General features: G+C 39.4%; 1 protein-coding gene across 2 annotated transcripts in view; it reads right to left on the bottom strand.

Annotated features, from left to right (window-relative positions):
• The window catches only part of ubr3 (ubiquitin protein ligase E3 component n-recognin 3), a 42,730-nt gene that overhangs the window by 5,150 nt on the left and 10,076 nt on the right, over positions 1–27,504 (bottom strand). The window contains exons 19-34 of one of the 2 annotated variants that reach the window (XM_061054422.1): positions 27,122–27,218; positions 26,103–26,244; positions 25,710–25,814; positions 25,449–25,619; positions 23,363–23,395; positions 22,018–22,463; positions 20,570–20,658; positions 17,253–17,402; positions 16,397–16,530; positions 16,139–16,249; positions 15,621–15,821; positions 12,683–12,819; positions 8,598–8,683; positions 5,470–5,575; positions 3,618–3,718; positions 2,570–2,694 (exon numbers count right to left, since the gene is read on the bottom strand). In XM_061054422.1, coding sequence (XP_060910405.1) covers positions 2,570–2,694; positions 3,618–3,718; positions 5,470–5,575; positions 8,598–8,683; positions 12,683–12,819; positions 15,621–15,821; positions 16,139–16,249; positions 16,397–16,530; positions 17,253–17,402; positions 20,570–20,658; positions 22,018–22,463; positions 23,363–23,395; positions 25,449–25,619; positions 25,710–25,814; positions 26,103–26,244; positions 27,122–27,218 — 2,234 coding nt within the window. The remainder of the gene's footprint in view (positions 1–2,569; positions 2,695–3,617; positions 3,719–5,469; positions 5,576–8,597; positions 8,684–12,682; positions 12,820–15,620; positions 15,822–16,138; positions 16,250–16,396; positions 16,531–17,252; positions 17,403–20,569; positions 20,659–22,017; positions 22,464–23,362; positions 23,396–25,448; positions 25,620–25,709; positions 25,815–26,102; positions 26,245–27,121; positions 27,219–27,504) is intronic. The other variant, XM_061054423.1, reaches the window with a different exon arrangement.

The raw sequence follows: 27,504 nt of genomic DNA, 5'->3' as shown, positions 1-27,504 counted from the left end.
TGACGACCTACAGAAGTATAACAGACCAGACAGAAAAAAAAAACAGAACTTTTTCCCAAAGAAAAAAACCCCCACATCCAATCAAAATAAAGAGAGAAACTGGCAAACATTTGTAAATGTTAAAATTAGAGAAGCACTGGTTGGGAAAATGAGGGCCGACGGCAATACTGATGTTTGACTATTTGGATGATTGCCGATTCCGATGTTTGTTTCATGACTTCTTTTAGTGTAAAACTCCACAATGCCACCATTATCTCTCATGCTTAACAATGAAAACAAGTCAGAGTTTGTTCCACAGGTGACTTCATCTGCCCAATAAAAAAACTCTTCTCTGAATCAGTAGTTAGGTGTACTAGATGCCAGCAGTAAATTGATTTAGTACAACAAATAAACATCGACTGCTGACTTGGGTTCATGCCACATGATTTGCTGATGTGCCGATGTTTGTTTACAGGGCCGATAACGACAGATACCGATGTTGAACCAAAGCATCGGTGCATCTCTAGTTAAAACAGCCACAGACAGTTAGCTCAGTTGGTTAGAGAGTGGTGCTAATAATGCAAAGATCAGCCTTTCCCAAACTTAAGACTGCCACGGCCCGCTTGAAATAGAAAATTACTCCGGGGCCCATTATAAAAAAATATATGTTATGACTACAGCTATCACTTTCAGTTAGGGTAAATTATTGGACATTACAACATGATATTATGGCAAGATAGACAGAAAAGTTTACTAAACATTATGTCCATGAATAGTCATGACACGCCTTACTAATCACTCAAAGGGTTGACTCATGGTAAATCACCATTATTGTGATATTTATTTTATTTTTAGACTGGGTGGAGGGCTTTTCGCGGCCCACCTGCAGTACCCACACGGACCACCAGGGGGCCGCGGCACACACTTTGGGAAGCACTGGCATAGATCATTGGTTTGATTCCCATTCAATAATCATATACCCCACTGACATGAACTGTAAATGTTTTTGTTTGTTAGAGAGTCTGTTTGTATTGTTTTGTTTGATTGATTTTTCAAATGAGAAATAATAAATCAAGTTAAAAAAAAAAGAATGCTACAAACATACCGAATGTTGTAAGAAAAAACACTCTTTCATCTGCATATATCATGAATTTGTGACAAACAATAAGGTAACTGCTCCTAACTGTCAGCAGCAGATCTAATGCATTAATCACTACTCATTGTGTTGAGGGGCAAAAAGAAAACAAAACAATCCTAGCTAGCTGTTGGATGTGATTCTACGAGTGTCTTAAAATCAAGAAGGCTCAAGCTCTCTCACTTGATATTCTCTTCTTTGGTGGAAACACGGTCTATAATAAAGTATAGCTCCTGCATGTGATTAATTACCATGTTCAACTGAGACATGTAGCTCTGAAAGCCTTAGCATATGACTCACATTACTCTCTTATTCAAACCAAGGTCATGGTGTTATTAGATCTATTTTCAGTTGTCTCGTGTTTGAATGCCACATATCAGAATTTATAACGCAGATCAGAATGCTTCACTTGAGCCCCTCCCTCGTCCCCCTCCTCCTCCTCCTCCGTATAAATGATGCTGCCCCATAGAATATAATGACTTATGCAGATACAGAGGAAGACAACTGTTCTTTCTGCACATTATACAATCTGATAAAGAGTATAGACATTACTGAATGTGTGTTCTGATAAAAAATTCAACTGGTTTGCCTCGTATTTTATATAGAGGAAAAAAGCTGCAAGCATTTATCAAACTGAAGGTGGTGGAATATAAAACAGCGGTCTTATCTCGTCTGCTGTCCTTTGTCATAGATTTATAGGCAAGGATTTTCTACTCCATGGATTTCCTTCCTCTGGGCTCTGATCTTTGTTCAGACGGCATCTATTTTAACAACTTCAATTAAATTACCTTGATTTTATTTCACCTAATATGGATGCCATCCTCAATGTGGATTTGAAATCCATCTTAACTGCAAGAGGCAGCCGAGAGAGAACCTGGACTACAGTTCATGACAGTATAGTAAGAAGATACTCATCCACCAAAGCAGTATAGATGGAATCACCCTGAAGGGGTGGTTTCAGCTATTTGTCTTTGGACATTCAAGCCAGCCACTCACTAATACAGATTTAATAGACTGAAGATAGATAGCCAATTAATGCAACAGACTCTCCAGCAATCACACTTCTCTTCTAATGAAGATCGATACTGTCGGCTGTGGGAATCATGGGAATGAAACTAGAAAGGGTTCTATTCATCTCAATAATAAGTAATACACGTAATGATTGACTGTGTAGACCAGTTCTGAGGAACAATCAGAAGATACAATCATGGGATACAAGGAGATGTTTAATGTCTCTTATTATTACGTCCTTCAGGAGGGGAACTCAGAGCAACAAAAAAACAGTTAAATCCTGCAGCAACAAAGGCTTTTGTTCTGTGACACTGGGCTATTACAGTTTACGACCACGACCACTTCTTTGTGACCAATTCAGGAGATTAGTACCAGCCAAGATAGATGTTTGACACTGGCATTTGATTATCAATGCTATGACAAGCTTTCTAATGTGACTTTTACCTTCTTGAGTGCTCCAGATGTGCACCAGGCCTGTCTTTCTTCTGGGCTGAACTTGGATGAAATTGCAGCCAGAGCCTGTGTGTACTGCAGGTTGTACAGCATCTTCACCACACATGTGAAGTGCTCTGCATAGGGAGAAAGAAAGACCAAAGGAAACATAAAATTAACTCACAGATTCATTACATTACATCAATCTTCTTTATTCTCCTGCCTTATAGAAATCCTTTTTGAAGAAGTGGTTTTGCTTTGGCTTTATAATTTGGTTTCTCAGTTCGACATAGAGAGCTTCATTGAGCAGTGTGCAGGGTAATTAGCAGAGCACGTCAAGTGGAAAATATAGCCGGAAGGAAATTTAAGTTTTGTGTCAGGAAAAAACAAAGAGTGCAATTTGTTTTCCTCTGCAGCAAAAGACTGCTGACAGCTCCACTGTCCTGGTCACTGTGACGAGTGTCAGTGGACACAATTCAAGAGGTAGAACTAAAAGAAAAGGAAGCAATCACTTTATATCAATTCAGTTAAAAAGGAGCCCTCAAGAAGCAATCATGCCTCACCTGTTGTTCTTTAAAAAACACCACAACCTTGAAATAACCCTGCACATATAGAAAAACTGATTTTCAAACATTAGGGATATCTAAGTATGATTGTTTCAATAAGAAGCTATTATCAAGACATCTACTTTTACAAAATGCTCCAGCCAGTTGCCGTCCTTATTCAGTCATTTGTGACCAATGACATGCCCCCTTTCAAACATGACTTCAATGTGTTGGGCCATGTCTCTAGGTGTTTTGTTTTTACTGAGGACTTAAGATGGAGGAGATGCAGCAACAAGCCACATATGAAGGGCACGGTAAGGAGGTGCAGCCCTCCCATCACCAGGATCATGGTCTCTCTGAACCTCACAGCCAAATAACAGCAAGTGGAGCACAGATAAGAGATGTGAAATGCTCCTTTGCAGCACTCAGACCTGATTACTGCTGATAATGGGGCTGTCCTTGTGGAGCTCCCTACTCTCTTATAAAGTGCTGTGCTGCAGACGTAGAAGGCGTACCCTTTCGCAGAGGCTGAGGCATTGTTAGCACAAAGATGATAAGGAGTGATGGGACATCTCGAAACAGCATAGGTACCTCTGGCCTCTCATCGTCAAAGACACTGGAACATGATGGAAAAACATAAAAAAGGATTTATATAGTTATCAACCAATACCAAAGACTTCAAACAAATGGTGAAATACAGGAAATACAGACTTTAATACAATCTACACAAACACTCAATCAAGTTAAATTTAACATGTTGGTCCCAAGTCTACTATCCCTCCTTGATCTTTCCTGCCCACTATATGAAAATAAAAAAATCACAGAGAATGCTTCACACCACATGTCAACAACAACTAAATGTCCTGTCAATGCTTGTGGATGACAAACTATAAATGAAGTACTAAAATCAATTCAGTGATGCAGCCAATGCAAAACAGATTAAGTGTATCCACTGTGGCATCACTTGTTCTTATACTGGTTATTAAATCTTCAACAGCAGTGACTCTTTGAAATAAGACAGTGGTGGACCTGCAAAAAAGAATAAATCCCTCTTCTTTTTTACTATCCTAACATTTTTATATTTCTGCTGTCTATGTTTTCAAAATGTTGACCAGTATTTCCTCTTTCCATCAATGTCTCATCATGTTTGAATAAAGCCATAGGGAACATTTGCCAAATTGAGTAAAAAAAAATATATTTTTTATCATTTTGAAAAAGGCAGCGATATTTCAAAATGAATGTCTGAAAAGGATAATAAATAAAAGTATGAGTGCAAAGGTCCTGTTGTATAAATTTGTTTAACAAATACATGGCTTAAAAGGCCCATTCCTTGAACATCCTTAATGCAGCCCTAGTTACACATTCATATTGTGTGCCATCTCCATTTAAATGTCTTCTCTTCTGTTGACAATTCAGAGAGGTTCCAATCTCCTCTCTGCTCTTGAAAGGCCTCGGGGCTTTTCATTGAGGGGGAACTGCACTTAAAGAATAATACCTTCCATTACCAAAGCACTCACCAGTTAATTCCACTGTGCATCGAAGGAAAGCCTTAGAGGATCGAGCTTTCGACCCTGCATGGACCTGTGCATACAAACTATATTTACGAAGAACTGTAAAATCTTCATACATTCCTCTTGATCTAAAAGACCTGCAAGAGCAATGTTGTGCATCAGAACAGAAAGATCTCTCTCTGTCCTATTTAACTTGTTTAGGTTGACTGCCTTAGGGCGTCAATGACAGTCCTCCCTCCCCAAACCTTAACAGAGTATTTTTAAACACCAAATGGCTCCTCTGAGAATACTTTATGCCTGTGAGCACTTTAATCGTAACAAGTGTAAAAGCTGTCTTCCAACACTAACAGGGAGGAAAGGTTGTTCAAGCTCATCATGTTAAGTTCTGCCATTAGCTTCTCTTTTTGTTTGCCTGGGTTTTTGGACTAAAATGCTAACACACGTGTTCATAACAATAGTAGCCATGTCCAATGTATCATGTTGAATACACATTTTCTGTTGACGTCAGGTGGACACAGCTCGGAGTTAAGATGCTCGTATAGTGTTGGTGCGGTGCAGTTTTTTCCAAGTACAGTGAATTTGACGGGGCCATTTGCTCTTTGTAGAGTGCCCAGTAATTTGCCAGATGCAGCAATTATTGGTATCTATGGAAACCACGCATTGGTCCCTTTCCAGTTTTTAGCTCCTCTTTGTGTGGAGAAAAAAAAAGCTGTTGGGGGCAGGAGGAAATGGTGGCGTTTATAGAGAGGACAAAGTGGCGCTTTGATTGCATGTTTATGTGAGGGAGGAAAGTACAGACGTGGGGGGGGGGTTATAGATTTATTCTTAGAGGGGGTACTTAAAGGAAGTCACTCACTCTGCCTCTCTGCTTTGTGCGACCTGAGTCAGCTTAGTCCAGGGGTTGTAGGCTGAATCAATGCTGTACAGGCGCATGTGCATGGCCAGCACATGGAACAGCTGATCTGAAAGAGGGAGAACAAAAAGCATACTATTGTTAAGTTTTAGACAAGGTCTGACAGGAACAAAAAAACAGCAACAGTGTGTTTATCTCAGTGTCTGTTGTAACACCCAAGCAGCAACCCGCACAGATCAAATGATGAGAGCAGTTGACTTGAACTGACTGCCGGCTAATGGTTTGGCTCGGACAAAACCAGGCCAGGCCTGATGGATACATGGCGGTGCTCGATAGCCTTGAGCAATTCTTTGGTCAGGTCACACCTGTTCGCTGTGAAACTAATGGAACATGAAGACAGACCCCCCCCCCTGCAAACACACAATCTTTTATGGACACACTAGCTTGTAATAGCAGTTCATGGCCTCCATTGTCTTTGTTCTAAACAGACCTGTTACAAGTGCTCAATTTATGACATTGCAGCAAACCTGGACAAAAGGCGGGAGGTTGACCCGCTCATTTGAGATGTTAGGTAACATATTCCAAAGTGAATAAAAGTCCTTGTCTGTCCTATTAGTGCAGAAATAAATTAACCCACTTATTCAGATCATGAACTCAATCCATGTCCCCTTAATGCCAGAAATATAAAAATTGCATAAGAGGGACAGATTTAAAATCACATATGAAAAGTGTGAACACAACAACCTTGTGTATAACCTAAACCTTTTCCAATGAGCAACACTAATCCTATTTGGTTTTGTTTGACAAAGATTATGATGCTATAATGCAGCAAAGTGCCTTAAATAATGAGCTCTGCATTTTCACTTGTTAGAATCTGCTATACTTAGAGCAACACTGCCCTCCACAGGCAAAATCATAGCACAAAGAAACCTCAGTCCTTCTATGAATCCCATTTGTCTTATCCAAATCTTGTTTACCTAGAAATGAAAGGGAAGGAAGACAGGTGAATGAGGAAAAAAAAGACAGATGAATTAAACCAGGGCTTTAAGTTGTTTCTTGGTGTTGGTATAAAAAAAGAAAGATGCATACAGTTGGACATATACTATTAGGTCAGGTACAAGCCAATATGACATGGCCAATGGCTTTACAGAGGACTACTTGTTTGGTTTGTCTCTTTATTTCAGTCTGTTACACCTTTAGGCAGGCGTCTTATCGCTGTGGTTAGAGACTGTAAAACACAGTTCTACATAGATATTCCTAGAACACTGTTATTTTAGAGCAGCTGAAATATCGTCGTCCATAGACTGCTAAATGTTTTCAGAGTTGACATTTGCCTGTCAAAGAAGTTAAAGAACACGTGTTAATGTAAATATAATATATGACCCCATCTGTGGAACAATGAACCACGTGCATACAAATACTTTAATGTATTTTACTTTTAACAGTATATACAGTCTGTGAAAATAATATGTGTATTCTCTGTGAATAGTGGACTATAGTAAGGCCAATTCGGCTGTCAAAACTCTCCAGCAAGAACTGCAAGTCTGCAAAACTATTCATCATTGTGTGCCTTTAAACTCCCAGAACAGTAACAGCCACATAGTCCCTTAGATTAATTTCAAATATATACAGTTAAATAAACCAAGGACATAGTCTATACTTCATTTAGCCCGTTTCAAGGGAATTGCAGGCAGTTTGCCACTGTGGTCCATCGTATCCTCATCACTTGAACACAGGAAGTGTCTCCTAGGAAACAGGCTAAGGGACCCCAAGAGTTTTTACAGTTGGCAGACGTCTGCCATTTTCCTTCAAAGCCATTAGCCTAAGAAGAAGGAACACTAATGTACTGCAACTGAGTAAATTTGGCTGTCAGCACAGCTACATGGTTAATGTAGCTCAAAAATGGCAAACCTCCAGTGTGAAATCTCTTTTCAGCCACTCAAGGATGACAGGCCATTTTACTGCAGCACACACAGCTTTGACAGAATAATTAAACCAACAGAAAACAGAAGGGGGAGTTTGAACAACAGACTCCAGCTTTATATACAATTTTTATTTTAAAATCCCATTCTTTAAAAGTGATTCAAATTGAAGATAGTGTCAGTAATTAATACAAAGAACATGGTGGTGGATAATTCAACGTTTTCTCTTGCCCTTTTAAGCTGTGACACAATCAACTAAAACAGCACTTAACCCATTTGTCTGCTTCATTAAGTCTGCCTGCTCCCAACAGCTCACATGGGACATCATGTATCCCGGCCTGCCATTTCTAATCGACTGGTTCTTTGTTTTTTTCTTTCTTTTAACGGTTCCACTGTAACACAGAAAATGGGTCTGGTCTCAAGTCAGACACTTTATTACACAGGTCCTCAGGTACTGATGTACAGCTTGCTTCATCAAGAGATGTCACTGTAGTTGTCGAGTTAAACATCAAAAGAGATCTGACATAGGTACTTGCAATTTCATCAAATAGCAGAGAAAACACAGCAGGTCATTAAAAAAAACTCAAGGCACTTTAAGAGTTAGGGTAGGCAATTTCATCCAGAAGTAGTTCTTGTTTTGATTGTTGAAATTCGGTATACATCCTGGTAGTTATACATGAATCCAAGACCAGAAAGAAATCCATTCTGTCAACAGGAGAGTTTTATGGCAGTGTCAATAAATGCATCAAACTACCTCTCTCTGTCATTTTAGTGCCACTTGTTAATTAGCTTTAGGGTGTGGAAGATTGTCTTCATGAATAATGAGAGCATGGGCAGAGTGTGCACAGGTATGTCATCTCCCTGACTGACATCGTTGTACTCATCTGGGTGGTCCTTCTCGAGCAGTAGGCTGTGCATTTTAATGTTTGACTGGGGTCCCATTTGCTTTTTTTATTTTTATTTAATGCCTTTAAAACCAAGCTAATCCCTGCTAGTTTCCCCAAAGTTGATCAACATTAAAACAATTAATTCAGGATAAGTCAAAATAGATGTATTTTATAATTCAGCACAGTTTTGACTTGGTATCCAAAGATACAGTGATATCATGTCATCTGTTCTTCCCTTGACATGAAAATCTCAAACTTTAAGAGAAACTGTATTTTAAGATATCAAAGATAAAAAAAAAAAGGAGAAGGCTTAGGTACTCACTGAGACATGAGCGTTTGGCAGCAGCACTGGCTCCTCCAGAGCACAAGTTTCCTCCTCGGTGCACAAGCTCCAGCTCCAGGTTTGTTCTGAGGAGACAGAACCATGATGATCAGTTTAAAGAGAAGAAAAAAATAAGCAGGTTGATACATTTCAAGAAGTGCATATGCAAAAAACACATCCAAATAAATAACCCTACCATGATTGTAAAAACATAACCCTCTAAATGTTAACTCTTCCTAAAAGTGATGATAAAGCTTTCAATGATGCTCATTATAAAGGGGCAGATGAGATGTTCACGCTTACATTAAATACAATGTTAGGTATTATCATATCTATATTAAATACTATTATCAATAAATTACCCTCAAATTATTCATCATATCATAATTTATCCTCAAAGGACAAACACCCAGTTTAGGACAGTCAAGACTCTAAAGTAAAACCACAGACAGAAACCAAAGACATGCAAGAGGACGAAAGGAGATTCAAATGTGGATTTCAGGTAGTCGGCTTGTGACTAGTCAACAGATCTTGGGTTACCGTCATGGCTTCCATCTTGTGGTGGTCTAATCATTCCCAATCAAATTATCCTACATCCTGTTTTAATTCAATTGTGTTCATGTTAAAAACTTTTCAGTTGCTTAAACCCGACAGTAACAGGTGACAGGTACTCGCTTTATACTGCTTCACTTTTTACATCACCTTTATTTTGAGTCACTTATGTCCACTTAATTTCTTCACCACAGCTTACATCTAGATAGAATCATATCATACACACTGAATCAAAGGAACCTGGCATGTATAAATCAAAACACATCATATAACCTTCATACCCAATTGTTTTTTAGTTGAGAATTACTTCAGAAAGCGGCGCTGATGGCCTAGCGGTGGGGTCGTGCCCCATGTAAGGGGGCTATAGTCCGGGTTCAAGTCTGACCTGTGGCTCCTTACAAGTACGTTACTCCCCACTCTCTCTTTCCCTGACTTCCTACTCTATCTACTATCCTATCACATAAAGGCCTTAAAGCCAAAAATAAATCTTAAAGTAAAACAATAAAGATATTAACGCTGCATTTAGCAGCAAAATTAGCACGATATTTGTAATATTTATATCAGCAGTATGAAAGCACCTCAATGATTGATCCCCTTCAACATGACATACCTGCTGCTATCACTGAAGGCAAGCAAGAATAGAAGTTATTTGTCATGTTTGAAGGCACCATGGGGGGTGGGGGGGTCATTGATACAAAAGTGATCGTATTTAAGATTTGTTTTGGGTGGTTGTGGTATAAATGTCGTGGTATCATCATATTTTGGTTATAACAGCCTCTCTACCACTAGATCAGAAAGAAGAAAGATGCCGCCTACTCACGCCATTTAGCCGTTTAATGTCCTGTTTTGCAGAAGCAATTCCATATCAAGTAAATGACAGCTATCGAAGACAGATTTTGCACTCGCTCAACCATTAGCATAAAAGCTGTTTCCAACCACAGCTCATGCATAATCCACAATGTGTGTTACCCATGCATAAACAAACACATTTTATCCTTGAATTTTAATTTCCCAATAATAAAAAAAATTAAATAAAGCAAAACCTCTCACTAAGTGCATAGATGGTGAAAACAGATAGGTATCACTAAAATAAGACTGATCAAGGCCTATTTTTATTCTGCCACTGGCCATTTCCTTCCATGGGCCAGGGTGGGGGCAAATCCTCGGGTTTACTGGGAGAAAAAGCAATTTCACATAGATAATGCAGCCACGGTGAAGCTCCATCTGGCTTTTGCTGATAAGAGTGCCCCTGTGACAAAGGAATTTTCCACTCCTCAGGCAATTTGCGCTGTTCATTGAACTTCAGAGAGCCAACAGGCTTCCCAGACACACTCAGGGGATCCTTCTGTTCAGGGTGGAGGCTGAGGGAACCGAGGCACTGGGTGGGCAAAAGGTCTTGGTGGTTACGCTGCAGGAAGGGCAGTGTTTTTTGGAATGAGAGTGGGATAACGTTAAAGACTTAGTGGTGAACTGGACGACGTTCATTACTCTAACCTGTGGTTGTTGAGAAGATACAAATGAGAATGACCAATGAGGGATTTCATTGTTTTGATTATGTTCTGCCATTTTTACTGAGTGATAGGTGGCAAAATTAAGATTTCTTTTTTTTGTTATGGTTTATTTTTGGGGTCTTTAATGCCTTAATTTTTTACAGATAGGTCAGTGGATAGAGTCAGAAATCGGGTAGAGAGAGAGTGGGGAATGACATGCGGGAAAGGTGCCACAGGTCGGATTCAAACCCGGGCCGCCCGCCTGGAGGACCACAGCCTCTATACGAGTGACGCGCACATCAACCACCAGGCAACCAGCAAATAAGATTTCTGGCCAAAATCAAACTGGTTCATCATGCAACTTGTACCACCAGCATGCCCTGGGATGTCAAATACGAAGTAATGTTGTAAGGAACTATATGATGCACCATTTAAAGACCAGTGGAAAGACAAGAATGATATCCATACTTCGTCAGATCTAACAAGTAAAGATAGAGGAAGGCTCAATACCTTACTGAAGCCTAAAGTGACAAACCTGCTAATGCTGCTTCAGAAAGTCACTCTGCTTGCTATACCTCCGGACAAGTATGAAGAAAACAAATCAACAAATCCTTCACAGCTCCCTGAACAAATTTGAAGAAGAAAAAAAAGTAAAGCAATCTATATGTTTGGAGCAAGTATTTTGCTACAGCTGCAATATTGAACTTCAGTTCAATTTGGAGGAGTTTTTGGAGAAAAACTTGTACAAACCTACTGTGATAAAGTGTTCTTTTTGCATGGACCATCATTGTTATTCAAGCTGAGGAGCTGACATTATCAGAGAGCAAAAGAACAGAGTGCCATTTATCTCACTGATCTTAAAAGTCAGTGGTGTGTGCATGTTAGTAAAGCTGTGTGATGTGATGCAGAAAGAGGTCCATCAAGTTAGAGGACAGAAGACACTGAAAGACAGAGAGTCACCTCCTAGATTCACAAACCGACATGTGTCTAAATCCAGGATTATTCTTTATATAATGAACCAAGGAGCATAAAGGTAATTCATTAATGCCAATTCTTCTTTATAGGATATCTAATGGACAAGATTCAGCCCATTCACACTGCCTAGTGGCTCCACATAAAAGGACATCAAATTAAATGTATCAACCCATAATATCATAACCAAGTTATTCAGGTTATGATCACACTAGCAGCGAGCTAAACAAAGCAGAATGCCTTTTGCTGCAGCCAAGTCCCCCAGCTTCTTCTTTGGTATCCTGAACCATATCAAATATATTTTAAAAGTAAAGATGCACTGTTTGCACTTTCTCTGGCCCATTCAGACATTTTGAAGGCCTGTCCTGTCAAAACCCATTTTTGCTGACTCTGATTTTCTGTCTTTGAAGAAATATAATTGACAGCAAAAATAACTTTTAGAAAGTGTTCTCTGGTGGAAATTCAATGTAATGTTCATAATAAAACACTGACTGTTGCTTTCCTCACCTTGGTTTCTGATTTTTCCGAAACAGAGATTACAGGACAGCTGATTTACAATGCATGTGTGTTTTAAATGCATGTACTTCATATGGACTCCCTCGTAAAGGGCATCAACTAACTCCAAACTAAAAGTTGCTGATTCATTTTTTTTCCAGCAGAGTACCTCAGACTCTCATCATTCATTCAAAATCAACCTGACGCAAAGCCAGAGGTCTGTCCAACTTCATACTAACCGTCTATCATGCTTGGAGACTGTCTGTGAAAATCACAAACTAAATCCAAAAAAGACACATGCAGTCCCTCCTATGACCTCTCCAGAAATTGCATTCCAGACTCTGAGATATGCCACAGGACTGTAGCTTCCCTTACTGCTAGCTTTGCCTGGGTGTTGTTTTTGCAATAAGTTAGGACCTGTAGGATATCCTTCAGGAAATCAACAAATCTAAACAGGGTTTTTTTTTTCTTTGGAGATCATGCCAGAATGCTATTTCCTTCGTCAACAGAGCTAAACAATATATATAATCCCTATTAAGGAGGGTTTCATGAGCTGAATCCCTTCAAACTGCTCACCTTGCCACTGAGTACATGAAGAGGAAATCATTGTCAGGAGAGCCAGGGTTCTTGCCGTAGTCCATGTATTTCTTCTGGGTGGTATTCTTGATGTCCTTAATAACCAATTCCATCTCTTTACTCAAGTTTGATTCAGTCTTTAAAAGAAGGGAAAACAGAAGTCAAAGTTATTTCTGGCATGAACTTTGAGAAGCCAAATAAATGGAGAAAAACATTTTAAACAGAAAGTCACTCAAAATGTGTCACAAAATTACACAATTTGTTGTTAGTTATATCCATAACCTCCTTATATTGACTAACTGTGACCGAGAAATCAGCAGAATACTTATAACACATTTAATAATTCAAAAATGTTTTCAATAAAAAAAAAAAAAAGAGAAATTATTTTGTTAATTAGCTATAAGCCAGGTGAGACAGTGGGACTTGTCATGATATAGTTACAGTACGTAACATTTTTTTTTTTTTTTTATAACTCTCCATCTGCAATTTAGACTGCAGATTGTGATGGAAATATATCTCATTGTGTTAATAGCTAAAATGACCCAATTTAAAATCAATCAGCATTAAAGATCTTAAAGAATGCAAAGCAGAAATTAATATTAAATCAAGCCTTCACTGTGGTTCAAATACACCGTTACATAAGCCATGAACATGGTTATAATACCACTCGTGGATTTGTAATAACAAACATGTTAACATACAATTGTACTAACTTTTTAAACTGTGTTCAAAAAAATCTTGCAGAATAAATAAAGGTGTTAAAGTAAATGAAACATAAATCATTCAGCCAAACATTATAATAATATAACATCCATCCATACAGATCGTCAGGTGAGTTATAATAATAATAATAATAATAATAATAATAATAATACATTTATTTATAAAGCGCTTTAAATCAAAGTGCTGTACAAAGCAATACAGTTAAAATACAGGAAAAAAACATACAGAGAAATCATGACAGACAGATGGGTCTTTAACTTTGCTTTAAAAACCTCAACAGAACAAGCCTGCCTAATGGCCAAAGGTAAACGGTTCCAAAGTGTCGGTGCACGGAAAGAAAAAGCCCGCTCACCAACTGTCTTCTTTCTGACCTTTGGGACACTCAAAAGACCCCGTCCCCTGAGAACACAGGGCTCGGGCAGGCACATAGGGGTTCACCAGGTCGGTAAGATACAATGGTGCGCTACCATTTAATACATTTCATATTTTAAAAGTTAGCAGCAGCACCTTAAAGTCTGCTCTGGCATGAATAGGGAGCCAATGAAGAGAGGCCAACACCGGGGTAATGTGTTCATATCTGCAGGCTCCGGTTAGAACACGAGCTGCAGCATTCTGAACCATCTGCAGACTTCGCAGACTTTTCTTTGGCAGACCTGACAGAAGGACATTACAATAATCTAGCCAAGATGACACAAAGTCATGGATGAGGACCTCAGCATCCTTAAACGACAAGATTGATCTGATCTTGGAGATATTTCTCAGGTGGAAAAAAGCAACTCTGGTCACCTCCTTTATGTGTAATTCAAACGATAGTGTCTGATCGACCGAGATTCTTAACTCGGTCTCTGCGATTGATTACACAATCATCGAGAGACAAAGTAATAGGATCAAAAAGATGACCCAGTTTCGCTGGTCCGATAAACATAATTTCTGTCTTAGCAGAATTAAGCAACAAGAAATGTTTTGATAACCATCTCTTAACAGCTGCAAGACAGGCCTCAAGTTTAGCTGTATCGTACTTACTTCCTACACCTAATGGCATGTACAGCTGCAAATCGTCAGCATAACAATGAAAAGCAATCCCAAAAGAACGCAATATCTGACCCAGTGGGGATAGGTAAAGTAATGGGTCCACAGCAATGGACCCAGTACAGACCCCTGTGGAACCCCGTGCCTAACAGCACAGGGCTCAGAGAGTATGTTGTTATATAAAACACATTGAGATCTTTCTGACAGGTAGGATCTTAACCACTCCAGAACTTGTCCTGAGATGCCAAAATAGTTCTCAAGCCTATCCAGTAGAATACAGTGGTCCACCGTATCGAAAGCAGCGCTAAGATCCAATAACAATAAAACACTGGTTGAGTCTGAATCTAAAGATAGTAGCAAATCAATCACCACTTTTGTAAGTGCTGTTTCTGTCGAATGATTTACCCAAAAAGCAGACTGAAATAGCTCAAATAGCTTATTTAGTGATAAATAATTTAGAAGCTGATTTGAGAACACTTTCTCAAAAACTTTTGACAAGAAAGCAAGGTTTGAAACAGGTCTATAGTTGGTCAGGGAATCTGTATCCAAGCTAGGCTTCTTTAGTAAGGGTTTTACCACAGCAGTTTTGAAGCAAGCTGGAAAAACTCCTGTGAGGAGGGATGAGTTTAAGATCGATAAAACATAAGGTCCTAATGTAGGCCAAAGCTCTTTGACAACCCAAGACGGCAGAGGATTAAGTGAGCAGGTTGTACATCGTGCCACCATTACAACCTTAGTCAAAGAAGCAAAAGAAATTGGTTCAAAATCAGAAAAGCCTTGTCCTGTACAGATGGACATAGCAGCAACACACTCTGCTTTGTCATTGTAGGACTGGGGTATTCTGACTCTGATGTTATCAACCCTGTCATTAAAAAACAATAAAAAATCATGTGCAGATAGGTCAGTACCAATGACTGCCTGATCACGCTGTGAGAGCCTAGAAACAGTATCAAATAAAAGTCTGGAGTTGACAGAATTGTTCCAATTGTGTCTCTGAATTGTCAGATTTGTCCAAATGTCTGTTTCATTTGTAAAACTTTTGGACCCCTATTGGAGTAAGCTCATTGTTTTTTTTTTTTTCTTAGAATTATTAACACTGGTGATTCATCTACCAACAACCAGCACTGACTGTGTGCTCAGAATGCAGCAGTGCAAAAACATACAGTGTGCTTAATGTGAAACTTACAGGGAAAAGGCCGAGTTTCTCCTGAAGATCTTCCACTTCCTTCACTATCACACATGTCTTCTTGTTTGTGGGTGTGTGCCAGGCAGCAGACTCAGTGCCCCGCCCAGGGCGACAGGGAAGGACACTATTGGCAAACTGTCGACACAGTGGGCAAGTAAATTCACCCTTGTCAACGGAGAAACCCTGGAGGACCTGGTCATTCTGGGAAAAAAAAGACGTCCATGGAGATTAGATTTGACCTTCACAATCCAAACTCTAAACAGTTGACACTTGAGTCTTAAAGGTTAAAGTATCAAGTACAAAGGATCGCTTTGGCATGAAAGGAATGTGAACCAAAATCTTAAGTTAACTTCAGTCCAAGCAATACAATAAAATAAGAATGTATTAAAAGAGTTCAAAAGAGTAATGACTTAAATAATTCATCAATGGTCAAAATTGTCATCGATTTATTTTCTGTCAAATAACTATTATAATTAGCATAATGACTAATCATTTAATGAGGTCAAGCTTTCACTTACCCTCAGAGACTCCATGTATGACTTATGGCAATCTATATGTAAAGTGTGTCCGCAGGTCTGGACGTAGACGCCCCCATCCCAACCTATTGACACAGACTGCAGACAGGAGCTCTGCAGAATTCAAAGGAGAGAAATCACATCAATGAGAGTTTGTATTCAGGAATTTTAACTCTGTGGCCTTCTGTTAATTGTGTTGTTGGTTAACAAAAAACATATATTTGGTGTGAAAAAGAAGGTCATATTTTATGCGACACCTACATCTTTGAAAAACCGCTGCATGAGCGTGAGCCGGACATCGTGAGCCACTCCACAAGTGTCCGCAGCGTAGATGTGCTCGTCATCAGTTGTTGGTAGATTCTTTGCCTCTTTGCTTTTGCAGCGATGCCCGAGCACTGAAAGTTAATTGTAAAAGTCAGAGATGAGTTATGATGTCATAAGGCTGCCTAACTTACACAGTTTTTCTAAAAAAAGGTCTGAGATTGTGATTTCTGTCAGTTGGAACAGGGATACAAGTAACACATACACTATCGTCTTTTAAGAATATTAAGAATGCATAGTCATAAATAATGCCCTGCAAAAATTCCCGACTCCCCAGGTGACAGCTTCAAATGATTTAGGGTACCACTTACCATCTAGAACTTACAGATATTTCATTTCTTAATAATTTAATAAAGTAAAGAAGCTGCAATCCTAAAACCCAGCAGCTTAATAACAAAGCACTGTTGGTCATTGTCGGTAGATTTTAAGAGATGTCATACTCGTGGTCAATTTTGTCAGTCTTTTTAACCCTTTACAGAGTGACTAATCACTAATTAAACAACTAATTTACTTACATGAAAGTAATATTCCTCTGTCCTCTTAAATAAAAAACAGAGAATGATAAATGTGCCAATTAAACCACCTATTTAAAGTCAGATGTAGTGACTCGAATTTGATATACATAATAAAAAATTATAATAATAATAATGTAAATAAATGTTTAGATTTAAAATGCAATAAGTCAGGTCTGGTTGTTCAAATTGTACAAAGGATCCAAAACAATCCATGCATCTGTGTATGCTATTAATGTTAGTGTCTGAGAATGGAAAAGGGAGGTTGATGGGATATGTAGTACCGGAGGATGCTTGGAGGAGAACTACGAGGCCGGTGGGTCTGTCCTCAGTGGAAGGTCCACTCTGGCCACAGATTACACAGTCATAAAGAACCTCAGACTCCATCACTTCAGACGCTCCCAGGTCCATGGCAGCCTCTGTTTCAGGGGATTCTAGTATTAAAAAAGAAGGAAATCTCAATAAAAGTTGAAAGTATATAAGTGCAATAACTGTCCAGCTCCTAAATAATGACAATGGCATACACAGGAATAGGCCAATAATTATTTCTGATTATAAATTGATGCAAAGCAATGAGTCAGGTCTGAGCATTTGCAGCAGAACTGTAAAAAGAACTTGAAAGTCTCTTGAATGCAGCATAATGCCCTTGAACTCACAACCTTGGCCACTGGTGGCAATGGGATCATGATGACCTGTCTAGATGTGATAGTGAAGCTGTTTTCACACAGACTGAGGCATTTACCAGGCTCCTGATACCAGCAGTCCAGGCTTGTAATGGCAGAATTCACACAAGAGAAAACTCTCTAATTATCAATTAAAAAAATATCTGAAAATATGTATACTCCATCAAGACAACTGAAATAATTTTTCATGTTTTGACAAAGATGGATGGCTCCATAAGTTCTGATGTTCAAAGCGAAATTGATTGCAATCAGTAATGAGACTGGCAAAGGACGAAAATAATTCTCTGCCTTCCCTATCTGCATGACTGGCAGAGCACTAGAGGTCAATTACTGTTGGAAGATTAGTTTTAAATGTTAAAAACTGTGTTTCATTTGAGCAGTAGATGTTGTGCAGAAATGTCAAGCTGTGTTGGAAATTGATTCATTGCTTTTTGGAGAGATTTGTTCTCAAGAGAGGTCACTGTGTTCCTGGGGAAATGAAGGATGTATTACTGTAGATGTCAACACCACGGCTTTAGCCCCGGGCTCATCCACTACATAACCAACACTGTGTGCGCATGCGCATAAACACTGTGTCAAAAGGAAAATACACAATGACAAGCAAAAGGTTATTGTTTCTGAAGTATGCTTCCTACACATTCATTTATAAAGCCTCCCTTGAAGTATAGTATGCACAAATTGCACATATAGTTGTTTTTATTTTTATTCTCTTTCAAATACTGCCACCCTAATGCAAGCCTTATTGCAGGCCAGATATCTAGAAATGGCCTTAATTGAATTCCCTGGATTTAAATAGAAATTCTCCCATCCGATTCTAATCCTACTCTTATACAGGTGACGTAAAGCCAGCAGTGAGCTTGAAGTAAAGTAACTTAATTTTCTGCAGGAAGTGTGTAGAAAAGGGTCAACATACAGTCCTGCTAAAATGGCCCATCTGTTCACAGCCGCCATTATTCATTCGCTAACCATGCTGTGTCAGGGTGGGCCCTGAGAGTCCGGCCCACTATTAGTGCTTTGATCCTCTGTGCCCTCAGCCGGCAGCCACCCACACTCCCAAAGGAGCCCTCTCCTCTCAAGTTCTCCTAACAGGCCTACAGAGACCACGAGCTAGGACTTGCCCCAGTGTAAAGGCAAAGCAATGATGGGTTTATTTCAGCCAACAGCGCCGTTCTATAAGGGCCACTGTAGCAAAATGACCTTCAATCTAAAAGTGTTTTTGTGGTTTTATAAGGCCCTGTGCAACTAGTTTGATGAGCACATTCTACCAGAGCTGCAGCTGTGCACAATACAGTGCAGATGACATAAATATCCAGAACAGTACATTTTACTCTTTACTAGGGCTGGGCACGTTAACGCGTTATTTTCGCGTTAACTAATTAATTAATTATCGCCGACAATTATTTTATCTCGCATTAATGCAGTTTTTATTATTTATTTTCTTATTGTAAAAGTCTGTTGCTCACTGGCTTTTAATTTTATTTAATTTTAATTTTGTAAAATTCCATCGTGAGCGAGCCTAGTATGTTGCTTACTGCGGCGCATGACTGCTGCGGCGCTCACAGGAAAAAGCCAGAAAAGAATTGGCGGATAATCAAGCATGGAGAAGGGTACGGAACTTTTACATGGCTATTTTCATTTTGAAGTTCTTCCAGACGGCGCAGTCGACAGAGCCAAAGTTATTTGTAACCACTGAGAAGTTGAATTTTCTTATCACCGGAGTACTTGATAAGTACTCCAAAATATGTTGCAGCCAGAAACTCAGGCGGATGCTGAAAGGTCGTTTCACTTGTCTTCACTTTATTTAAGCGTTTAACAAAGACCCAGTACCTCCATTCACTCTGCCTACGAGTCTCTTCAGCTGCTGAATAATAACTACAGCTTTCTTGCTAACTCCGGAGCATCACAACAACAAAACTCTTCTTCTCTGAACTCCTGCATGTCACTGTCACTCACAGACTCCACCTACTGGTGTAGAGTATGCAGCGCATTTAATTAAAAACATGTCAACATGGACTGATGGAATAATGTTGCAGTTCAGAAAAATATATTAACATTAGCAACTTTGAAGATGAATTCAAAAAGTTTATAAACTAAAGAATTTCAAAATGACAAGTACAACAAAAATGTGTTTGTGGGGTCCCCGATAACCAAACAATAAACATCAATGTTCTCAATTGACCTGTCACACTCTCCCCCACTTTAAAAATGGCGTCCCGACATTTTCATTATACCTCTTAGCCTAAAACCGTTCTGGGGATTTTTTTTATATAACAAACAGGATGACATTATGCCCTTGCAGTGGCAATAAGCTTTAGTTTTGTATTTATTTGCTTTGATTACATTGTTTAAGTTGAGAAGTACATTTACAATAAAAGTGCGCTATACACTACTTTTGAATTCATTATTGGATTTTGCGTATAACAATGCGATTAATCGTGATTAATCACAGGAAGTCATGCGATTAACGCGATTAAAACTTTTAATCGTTGCCCAGCCCTACTCTTTACCAATACAAAACTTATTAAAATATGTAAAGAAAGGAAGGGATCTACAGAGAAATATAGAATACTGAATTAAACTGCTACAGACATAAATACAACCAAAAAGTTTAGGTGAACTCCTCAAACGTGTTAGTGTTAATATTTAGAACTATTCATTCAGTCTGGCTCACATGTTTGGCTGAGAGCATTCATTCTACAGGTTGAATACTGAGCTTACCACTATGGTAGTATAAGTATGCCTGAGCATGTAAGATTGCATGATCATATAAGTCCCACTAGTGCTTCTGCTTTTACAGAGCATTCTGCAACGATAAGAATTTTGAAAGCAGCTGCTGTGAATGATGCGTTATTATATTAAAGTTTTACAACCAAGACAACAAGTTGGCAAAATAAAAACATGGGCCGGACGTTTCTTACCAACATCCATGGCTGTTTCCATGAAACTCTTCTGCCTGGAGGCAAATTCAGCCAGCAGCTTCTGTTGCCTCTCTCTAGCCCTCTGACGTCTGAAAGAAAGAACAAGAAAAGTTGTTTTACTGAAACAACCAACCACTTTTAACTTGATATCAAAACCAAACCAATAGTAACTGCATGAGTACTTATTGTAATTCTACAACGAAAAATAAGCTCAGTAAGAGAAAAAAGGGACTTCATACACTTCTAGAAACGTATCAGAAGCCTGTTGTCAATCACTTTCTCCATTAAGTGCTTTAACCATTGCACGTCTACTTCAAGATTCAAGATTCAAAAACCTTTATTGTCTTATCACATAGTGACAGATGCCTTCATCAAGGCACAGTATCCTGGATAATGGGCATGTTTCCCCTGATCACACACAGCATGTGCAGCAGAATCTATAAAGCTATACACACGGCTAATTTCAACATGGCTGTGTTGTAAAGTTTGAGGGGTTAATCATTTAACTAACATGGTGGTTTGAGCCGCTCTGCAGACATGCCGGGCGAGAGCTGACTGTAAATTAAGTTCCTAATAAGAGGACATAAACAAATACTGACAGGAGCGTCACAGCTCAATAATCTTCACTGATGGCTTCAGGGTTGCAGACAACCAGCATGAGGAATGGACGGCAGCTTCCCTACTCTCGCTGCTACCAACTGCACTGCTGCCTGACGGTTGCCTTGGAAACAGTGCTGGTTAGTGCGAATTCGAGATATTTTACCTTTACCTTAGTCTGTGGGGTGAAGCCAACCGCAAAAGCAGGTAATTATTAAACGGTTATAGCCTGTTCCATCATCATTAGAGGAGGGGAGTGGGAGATACGGACTAGTGAGTGAATGTGAGGTGAAAAGTCAAAAACCAACCAAGTTTCAGTGCTTTCTCTTAAACAGCCAAGAGACCCCATTTCCATGGAAGTCCAAAGATATTTTTTTTAAGAAAAGGGTTGTAAAAAAACAATTTAATAAAGTAGTTAGATCTACTTGTGTTTTGTCAGCATGTTTTAGAGTGAAATTGTTTCTCACCACTCGACACCTCTCAAAAACATCTAAACCTGAACACTTCCCTTGTAGATGCTTTTTGCTGCACAGTGACTTCAGCTGTTTAAAATATATCATTGAGGATAACACAGAATTGGTGCTTCCTGTTATTTGCACTATACTTGACTGAAACATTTTGCATTTGTGTTTATTTATAAAGAAAAAAGTGTGGCTTGATATTGTATACAACCTTTGTCCACTTGACTAAGCATCGGGGATGTTGATGCAATTGGATAGCAATAACCAATCAACAACAAATGATAACATAACTTCCTTTAAGGACAGTTGCATGCACATAATATAAATGCAACAACTTTGTATATATATAATGAGTAATGAGGTTTGCAAATTCATGGGGTGAAGCGTTACCTCTCTTCTTTATCCATGGCTTTCTTGTCTGTGGGACTGTTCTTCTTCGGTGGAACAGGAGGACAAACCTTCCCACAAATGTCCTGGATGCTACGCTTGATTTGGCAGCTGCGTGTGGCCGCCTTGGTGAGGATGCGCTCAATGGCTGTAATGCCATCACCATGGGCGTGACGACTCGTGTCCATGTCCTCCAGCCATGATGGAGACAGGGAGTTCTGCTTGGACGACAACTTCTGGTGGAGCTTGATGAGGAGGGACAGCATGCTCTCCCGGATCTCCAGGATCTCAGTCACCAGCTGAGGTGGTGTTCCTGGTGGGACCCAGCGTGTGGAGGAGCTCTTGGGCCTGACAACCGGGGAGGCCTCAGTGCTGCTGCGGTTGATTATCTCCTGGAACTTCCTCCTGCGCTCAGCCACGAGACTGAACACCTGAGCTTCACGTAGGTTCTAGGAAAACATGAAACAGAAAGAACACATTTTTAATAATTTGTGTGCAAAACATAAAACATCTAGTTATGATTTGTGTGAGCCCTCTTCTTAGTGTTGCACAGTAGGCACACACATCATACAGAAAATGTCAAACACAAACAAACATTACCACAGCAAACAACACCACATCATGTTAGAAAAACATCTGTGCTGATAGGAGAGACAAAACCCCATGTGGCCAACATTTCTGCAAATTCCAGAAGCAAATGGGTGTTTTGTCAGATCTTTAAGCCCCAGCATCATCTCCTAAAAATGCATCACCTAAAAATGCATCACCTATAGTCTAAATGGTTTTGATGGATTGGAGAGGTGCTTCATCATCATGGTGAGGCAGGCACAATACACAATACAAGGTAATAGCAGTTCAAACTTTCAGCTGACGTTTCACAAACACCTTCACTGAAAGCACTCTGAACAACCGTATTCCTGCACAAAATTCAAATCATCCTAATGTTAAAGCACAAAAGACATCTGAAAGATTGCCATGACCTGACCTGACAGAGTGGACCTGAGCGGCACTGTTAAATAAACATTCATCAAATAGTCCACTCTAGGCAACATCAATCATGTTGACATGCGGTTTAAAAGCATTTTCCCAAACCTGCATTACACATGTAATTAGTTTCAGCAGTCAAGAGGGAGGGGAGAACTGCTGAAGCACAGCATTAGACACACACACACACACACACCAGAACACACAAGAGGCAGATGCCCTCTGAGACGCGCAAAATAAACAAGTGCAAAGAGATACTTTCAAGGTAGAAGATAAAAAGTCAGTTACAGTCAGTTGGACAGATGAAGCTGCTAGTGGCATCAAAGTCATCAGCTTGTTTCAAAGAAATGATGTAGATAACTACCTCTCTCCAATTTCCTGTTAAACGCCTGGAGTTCTGTGGAGCAGGTACAGCAAAATGAACACAAATAATGATGATATGAAAGAGGTGCATGAAGGAACTGAAAACAGCAAGAAAAAAAAAAGCATGATAAATAAACTGTCAGAGTAAGGCTCAAAGAAAATGTGAAAAACAACGTCCATGTTTTTGTGCGTTCATGAAAGCATGCTTGGTACATGATGGTAAATCATGAAAGCAACAAAGTTATGAGGATCTATCCGCTGGAGACCACAAACACCTTCACCAAATATCATGAAATGTATCCGATAGTTATGAGATATTGAATGTTGGCCAGTAAAGAGTCCCATAAAATCAAAATACATTTACATTGCACTCGTAATTTATACAGCAGCAGCTTGCCAACAATGACAAAGACAAAAAACATTTTAAACTATTTTTAATTAATCTTTAAACTGTTTTCAACACTTTAGGGCTTATTCTTATTTGGTGTCCAATGAGATGCTTTCTTAAAACTTATGTTACTCTCCGAGACTGCACAGGACCTATGAGCCCGCTAGCAGTTTTAGATTATCATGTGTTCATTCATGTTTGTTCTCACGTTTAGCCAGAGACGGCTCTAGACATTTTGGCAGGCAACGAAGAATCCAAGAGAGACCCGAGTGTATGATTTGAGCTTTCTTCAACGAACAAAGATATGAAGAATCTCTCAAAGCTTTGTAGAGTAAAAGTCTAGAGACATCATGAAGGGAATCAGAGGGGTTCCTCCACAGGATCTTTTTTTAATAAGAAAGCTCTATTTTATGCACCCTGGGTATTTTATACAAAAAAAAAACTAATCACTGAAATTATGAATTATAATTTTTAGATACGTCAGCAGTATTGTCTGATTGTCTACCTTTCATCATCTGCAGTTATCCATCTGTCTTTCTTTGTGCCTGAATATTTCACATTGAAGTATTTTGCCGATCACAGAGAAATGATGTACTATTTAAACATTAGCGCCTACAATCACGATGAAGAAACGTAGGGTACATAATCTTATTAATCCATATTCTGCAGAAGTTAATTCAGGGTCTAACTTCTTACACTTAGCTTAGTTTTGGAACAATTAGTGGAGACTGACTTGTCTTTTCCTACCAGGATCGAAATACTCCGATATCTGTCCTCCTGCTAAAGTAGTGAAGTGCGTGGTGAGAGATCGGATAAGCGAGTGGGCCTGAATTAGCGGCGCTGAAGAAGAGGAGTGGGGAAGTTGACGAGTCTGGCAACTTGTTTATATTTGCCATTAAATTCAGGGCTACATTCAAGGATTAACACCACCAGTGCCCCCTAACCTTAGGTGAACAACTGTATCACCAATGCCTCGAGCCAGCCCTTCATTAAGCACTAATGGTGTTTGTTTTTTTTATCCCTGACGACTCCCTTCTCTAGCTGGTTGTTTTTAAAGCAACACAATTATGCAAATCAAATATACCTCTGCTAGAAGTGTCATGGGAAGTTTGATTTTAAAGTTTATTTGTATCTTTTCACAGGTATCATGCTTTTGTAAGAGAAACAACAGAACCATATCAATTTAGATACGACCACTAAGTCTAAAGTGTGTTTTGGATTCTATGTTAATGATCCTGTTTTTAAACAAGGTATTTGAAATGTTACTTTCCACATGGAACCGTCTTTATATGGCAGCAAAAGCACCATGTAGCATTTTCTGTAACCAAAATGAAGAAGAGGAAACCAAGTCTGACCGCCCAGTGCTGCTCCACTGGATGACAAAGAGAAACTAAACTGACATCAAAACAAGCCGGGCATGCTTTATGCATATCGAGTGTTGTCATCCTTCCAGAATACCCACAGTATTGACATTGGAGTGTGTTTTTGGACACCTGTCAAATAAAGGCCAATAAACATTGGTCTTTAACTTCTTTTCTCCTCAGAAAAATATCTGGGTGTTGGGCGTTCTGATGTGCACTTTTCATCCTCAGTAGTTTAAATTCACCATTTAATACTGGCAGGATGCAACATCATTATAGTCTGCTAAAAGATGACTGTGATCCCAAGGAAAAAGACAACGGCTTGTTTCTTTTTTTACCTGTCCATATGAAGAGGCCTCAGTGCTGGTGCTTGGAGGGGCCTCTCTCTTCACCTCAGGAGCCGTCTCAGGAACACGAACCCTCACAAAGTTGATGACGTGGTGCAGGTTGGAGAGCAGGTTAGTGCCGGGGAACCAGCTGTCATGGCAGTGCTCCTCAATGCAAGGCTCCTAGAAGAATATGATCCTGTAAGATTCTGGTGGACATCAGAAGTCTACACAGTAAGGAGAGTGGTAGTAACTCAAACAAATGTATCTGACCTCATCCTCCTTGTTTTCTTGAACCTGGTTGTCCAAGCCCAGCTCGATCAGGTACAGCACCATGCACAGCACATGTTCAGACATATTCTGATGATCCATCCATATCTAGAAAATATTAAACAATTACATTGAAGACGTTTTCAGCTTTTGTTTATCATTAAACCGTTTAAATGGTCTTTCGTTACCTAATTATGCTGCAATTTTCTGCTTATTTGCATTTCATCAGTCTTGAATTGTACAAAAAGCTTGCAACTTGTCAGCACCAATTGATTGACCAATTAATATTTATGTACTAATTATATATGGTAATTTCAATTTAGCCCAAGGACCAAATTGAGATGCATAGCAGCGCTGTATTACACCAGATGAAATGTCATTGAAACTAAGACTCACCTTGTAGAGGAGAGTGAATATCACGATGTGCAGCGTCTTGCAGTGCAGCAGCTTGATTAGACCTTTGTAACAAGGGTGCAGAGGAGTCCTCTCCTTGTATGGTGGCCACGGGTTTCCAGTGTGGATACCAGACTGTTTAAGACTATAACAGGAAAGTAAGAAAATCAAACTGTTAAAAAAAAGGTTACAAAGACAAGTGCTTTACAGAAAGCAAAATAAAATAAAAATAAGATTACAAAGGAGTGACACCTTACGTTGTTCAGGATTAATTCACTGCACAAATTGTTTTTAGTCTATGCAACAGAACAGCCGATGGGCAGCACAGTCGCTCACTCTATTAGTGATGATGGGACCATTGTTATATAAATCCAGGCTGACAGGCAATCCATCATCTTCAAACAGTGTGAATGAACAACATGAGGCTCTGTCACACTCTGAAGGGGGCAGTGGCAGCTTCGATATGTTTCAAGGAGAAACATGGCTCAGTTTCATCTGGTTTCAAACACCTTAACCTCCCTCGATAAGCACGTGGTGCATGTGAAAGAAGTGCAATCACCTGCATCACTGATCCATTCATACTTTCAATCACAAAGTCCCATTATAAACAGGTTATCTTCACAACTACTGTTTAAAGCACTCAGTGATGCACCCTTTCCTTGTATTAAAAGGTTCAAGCGACCCCTTGAGAAAATCAACCCAGGAGTATCTCCTTCCCTTCCACCTGACACATCGTGTTAGGAGACGTCTGTAACACAATCAAACAACAAAGATTTCCTTGATTCTAAAACAATTTAGACTGAAATATTGATTTTTCTCGACAGCTATCTAATTGGAAATGACTTGGACGCTCGGTTGACATGACCTTTCTTTTCATTTGCTTTAATGTGCATGTGAGAGAGGGGAGCCGGAGGCACTGAACGGAGTGTGAGGTTGGATTGGTCAGTTAAGACTTCCTCAAAAATAAATGATTTAGGGAAATACATTTACTTCAGTACATTACTGCAACAGTATTAACTTACAATGCAGAGTATCTGTCCATGGCCGACTGCACGTCGCGACGGTAAACTGTTCTGAGGACGACCATGATGGGGTCAAACTCCTTCTCCCACACCTCGGCTTTTGGAATAAAGACAGAGAAACGTTTAGTAATCTTTGGTACACAGACACGTTGATTCATTTACTCCTTCTTTATTTAAGTGGTGTAAGGCTGCCCCCAAGTGGTCAGTTTATGATATACATCTCAAACTCAACACAAACACATTCAGGCTTCATCTTCACCGGTTTTACTCATTTCTATTTTAAATTGTAAGTATAAAGTGTGGTCTGAATATATGTACATTCTGACTATTCCATCCCTAAAGGTTATGAGAGAGACACATTGAACAAGTAGACAATTAAGCAT

The sequence above is a fragment of the Labrus mixtus genome, chromosome 13 (genome assembly GCF_963584025.1).
Source record: "Labrus mixtus chromosome 13, fLabMix1.1, whole genome shotgun sequence".
NCBI lineage: Eukaryota > Metazoa > Chordata > Actinopteri > Labriformes > Labridae > Labrus > Labrus mixtus.
The sequence above is the reverse complement of the archived record's forward strand: the minus strand, read 5'-3'. Positions and strand labels throughout refer to the sequence as shown.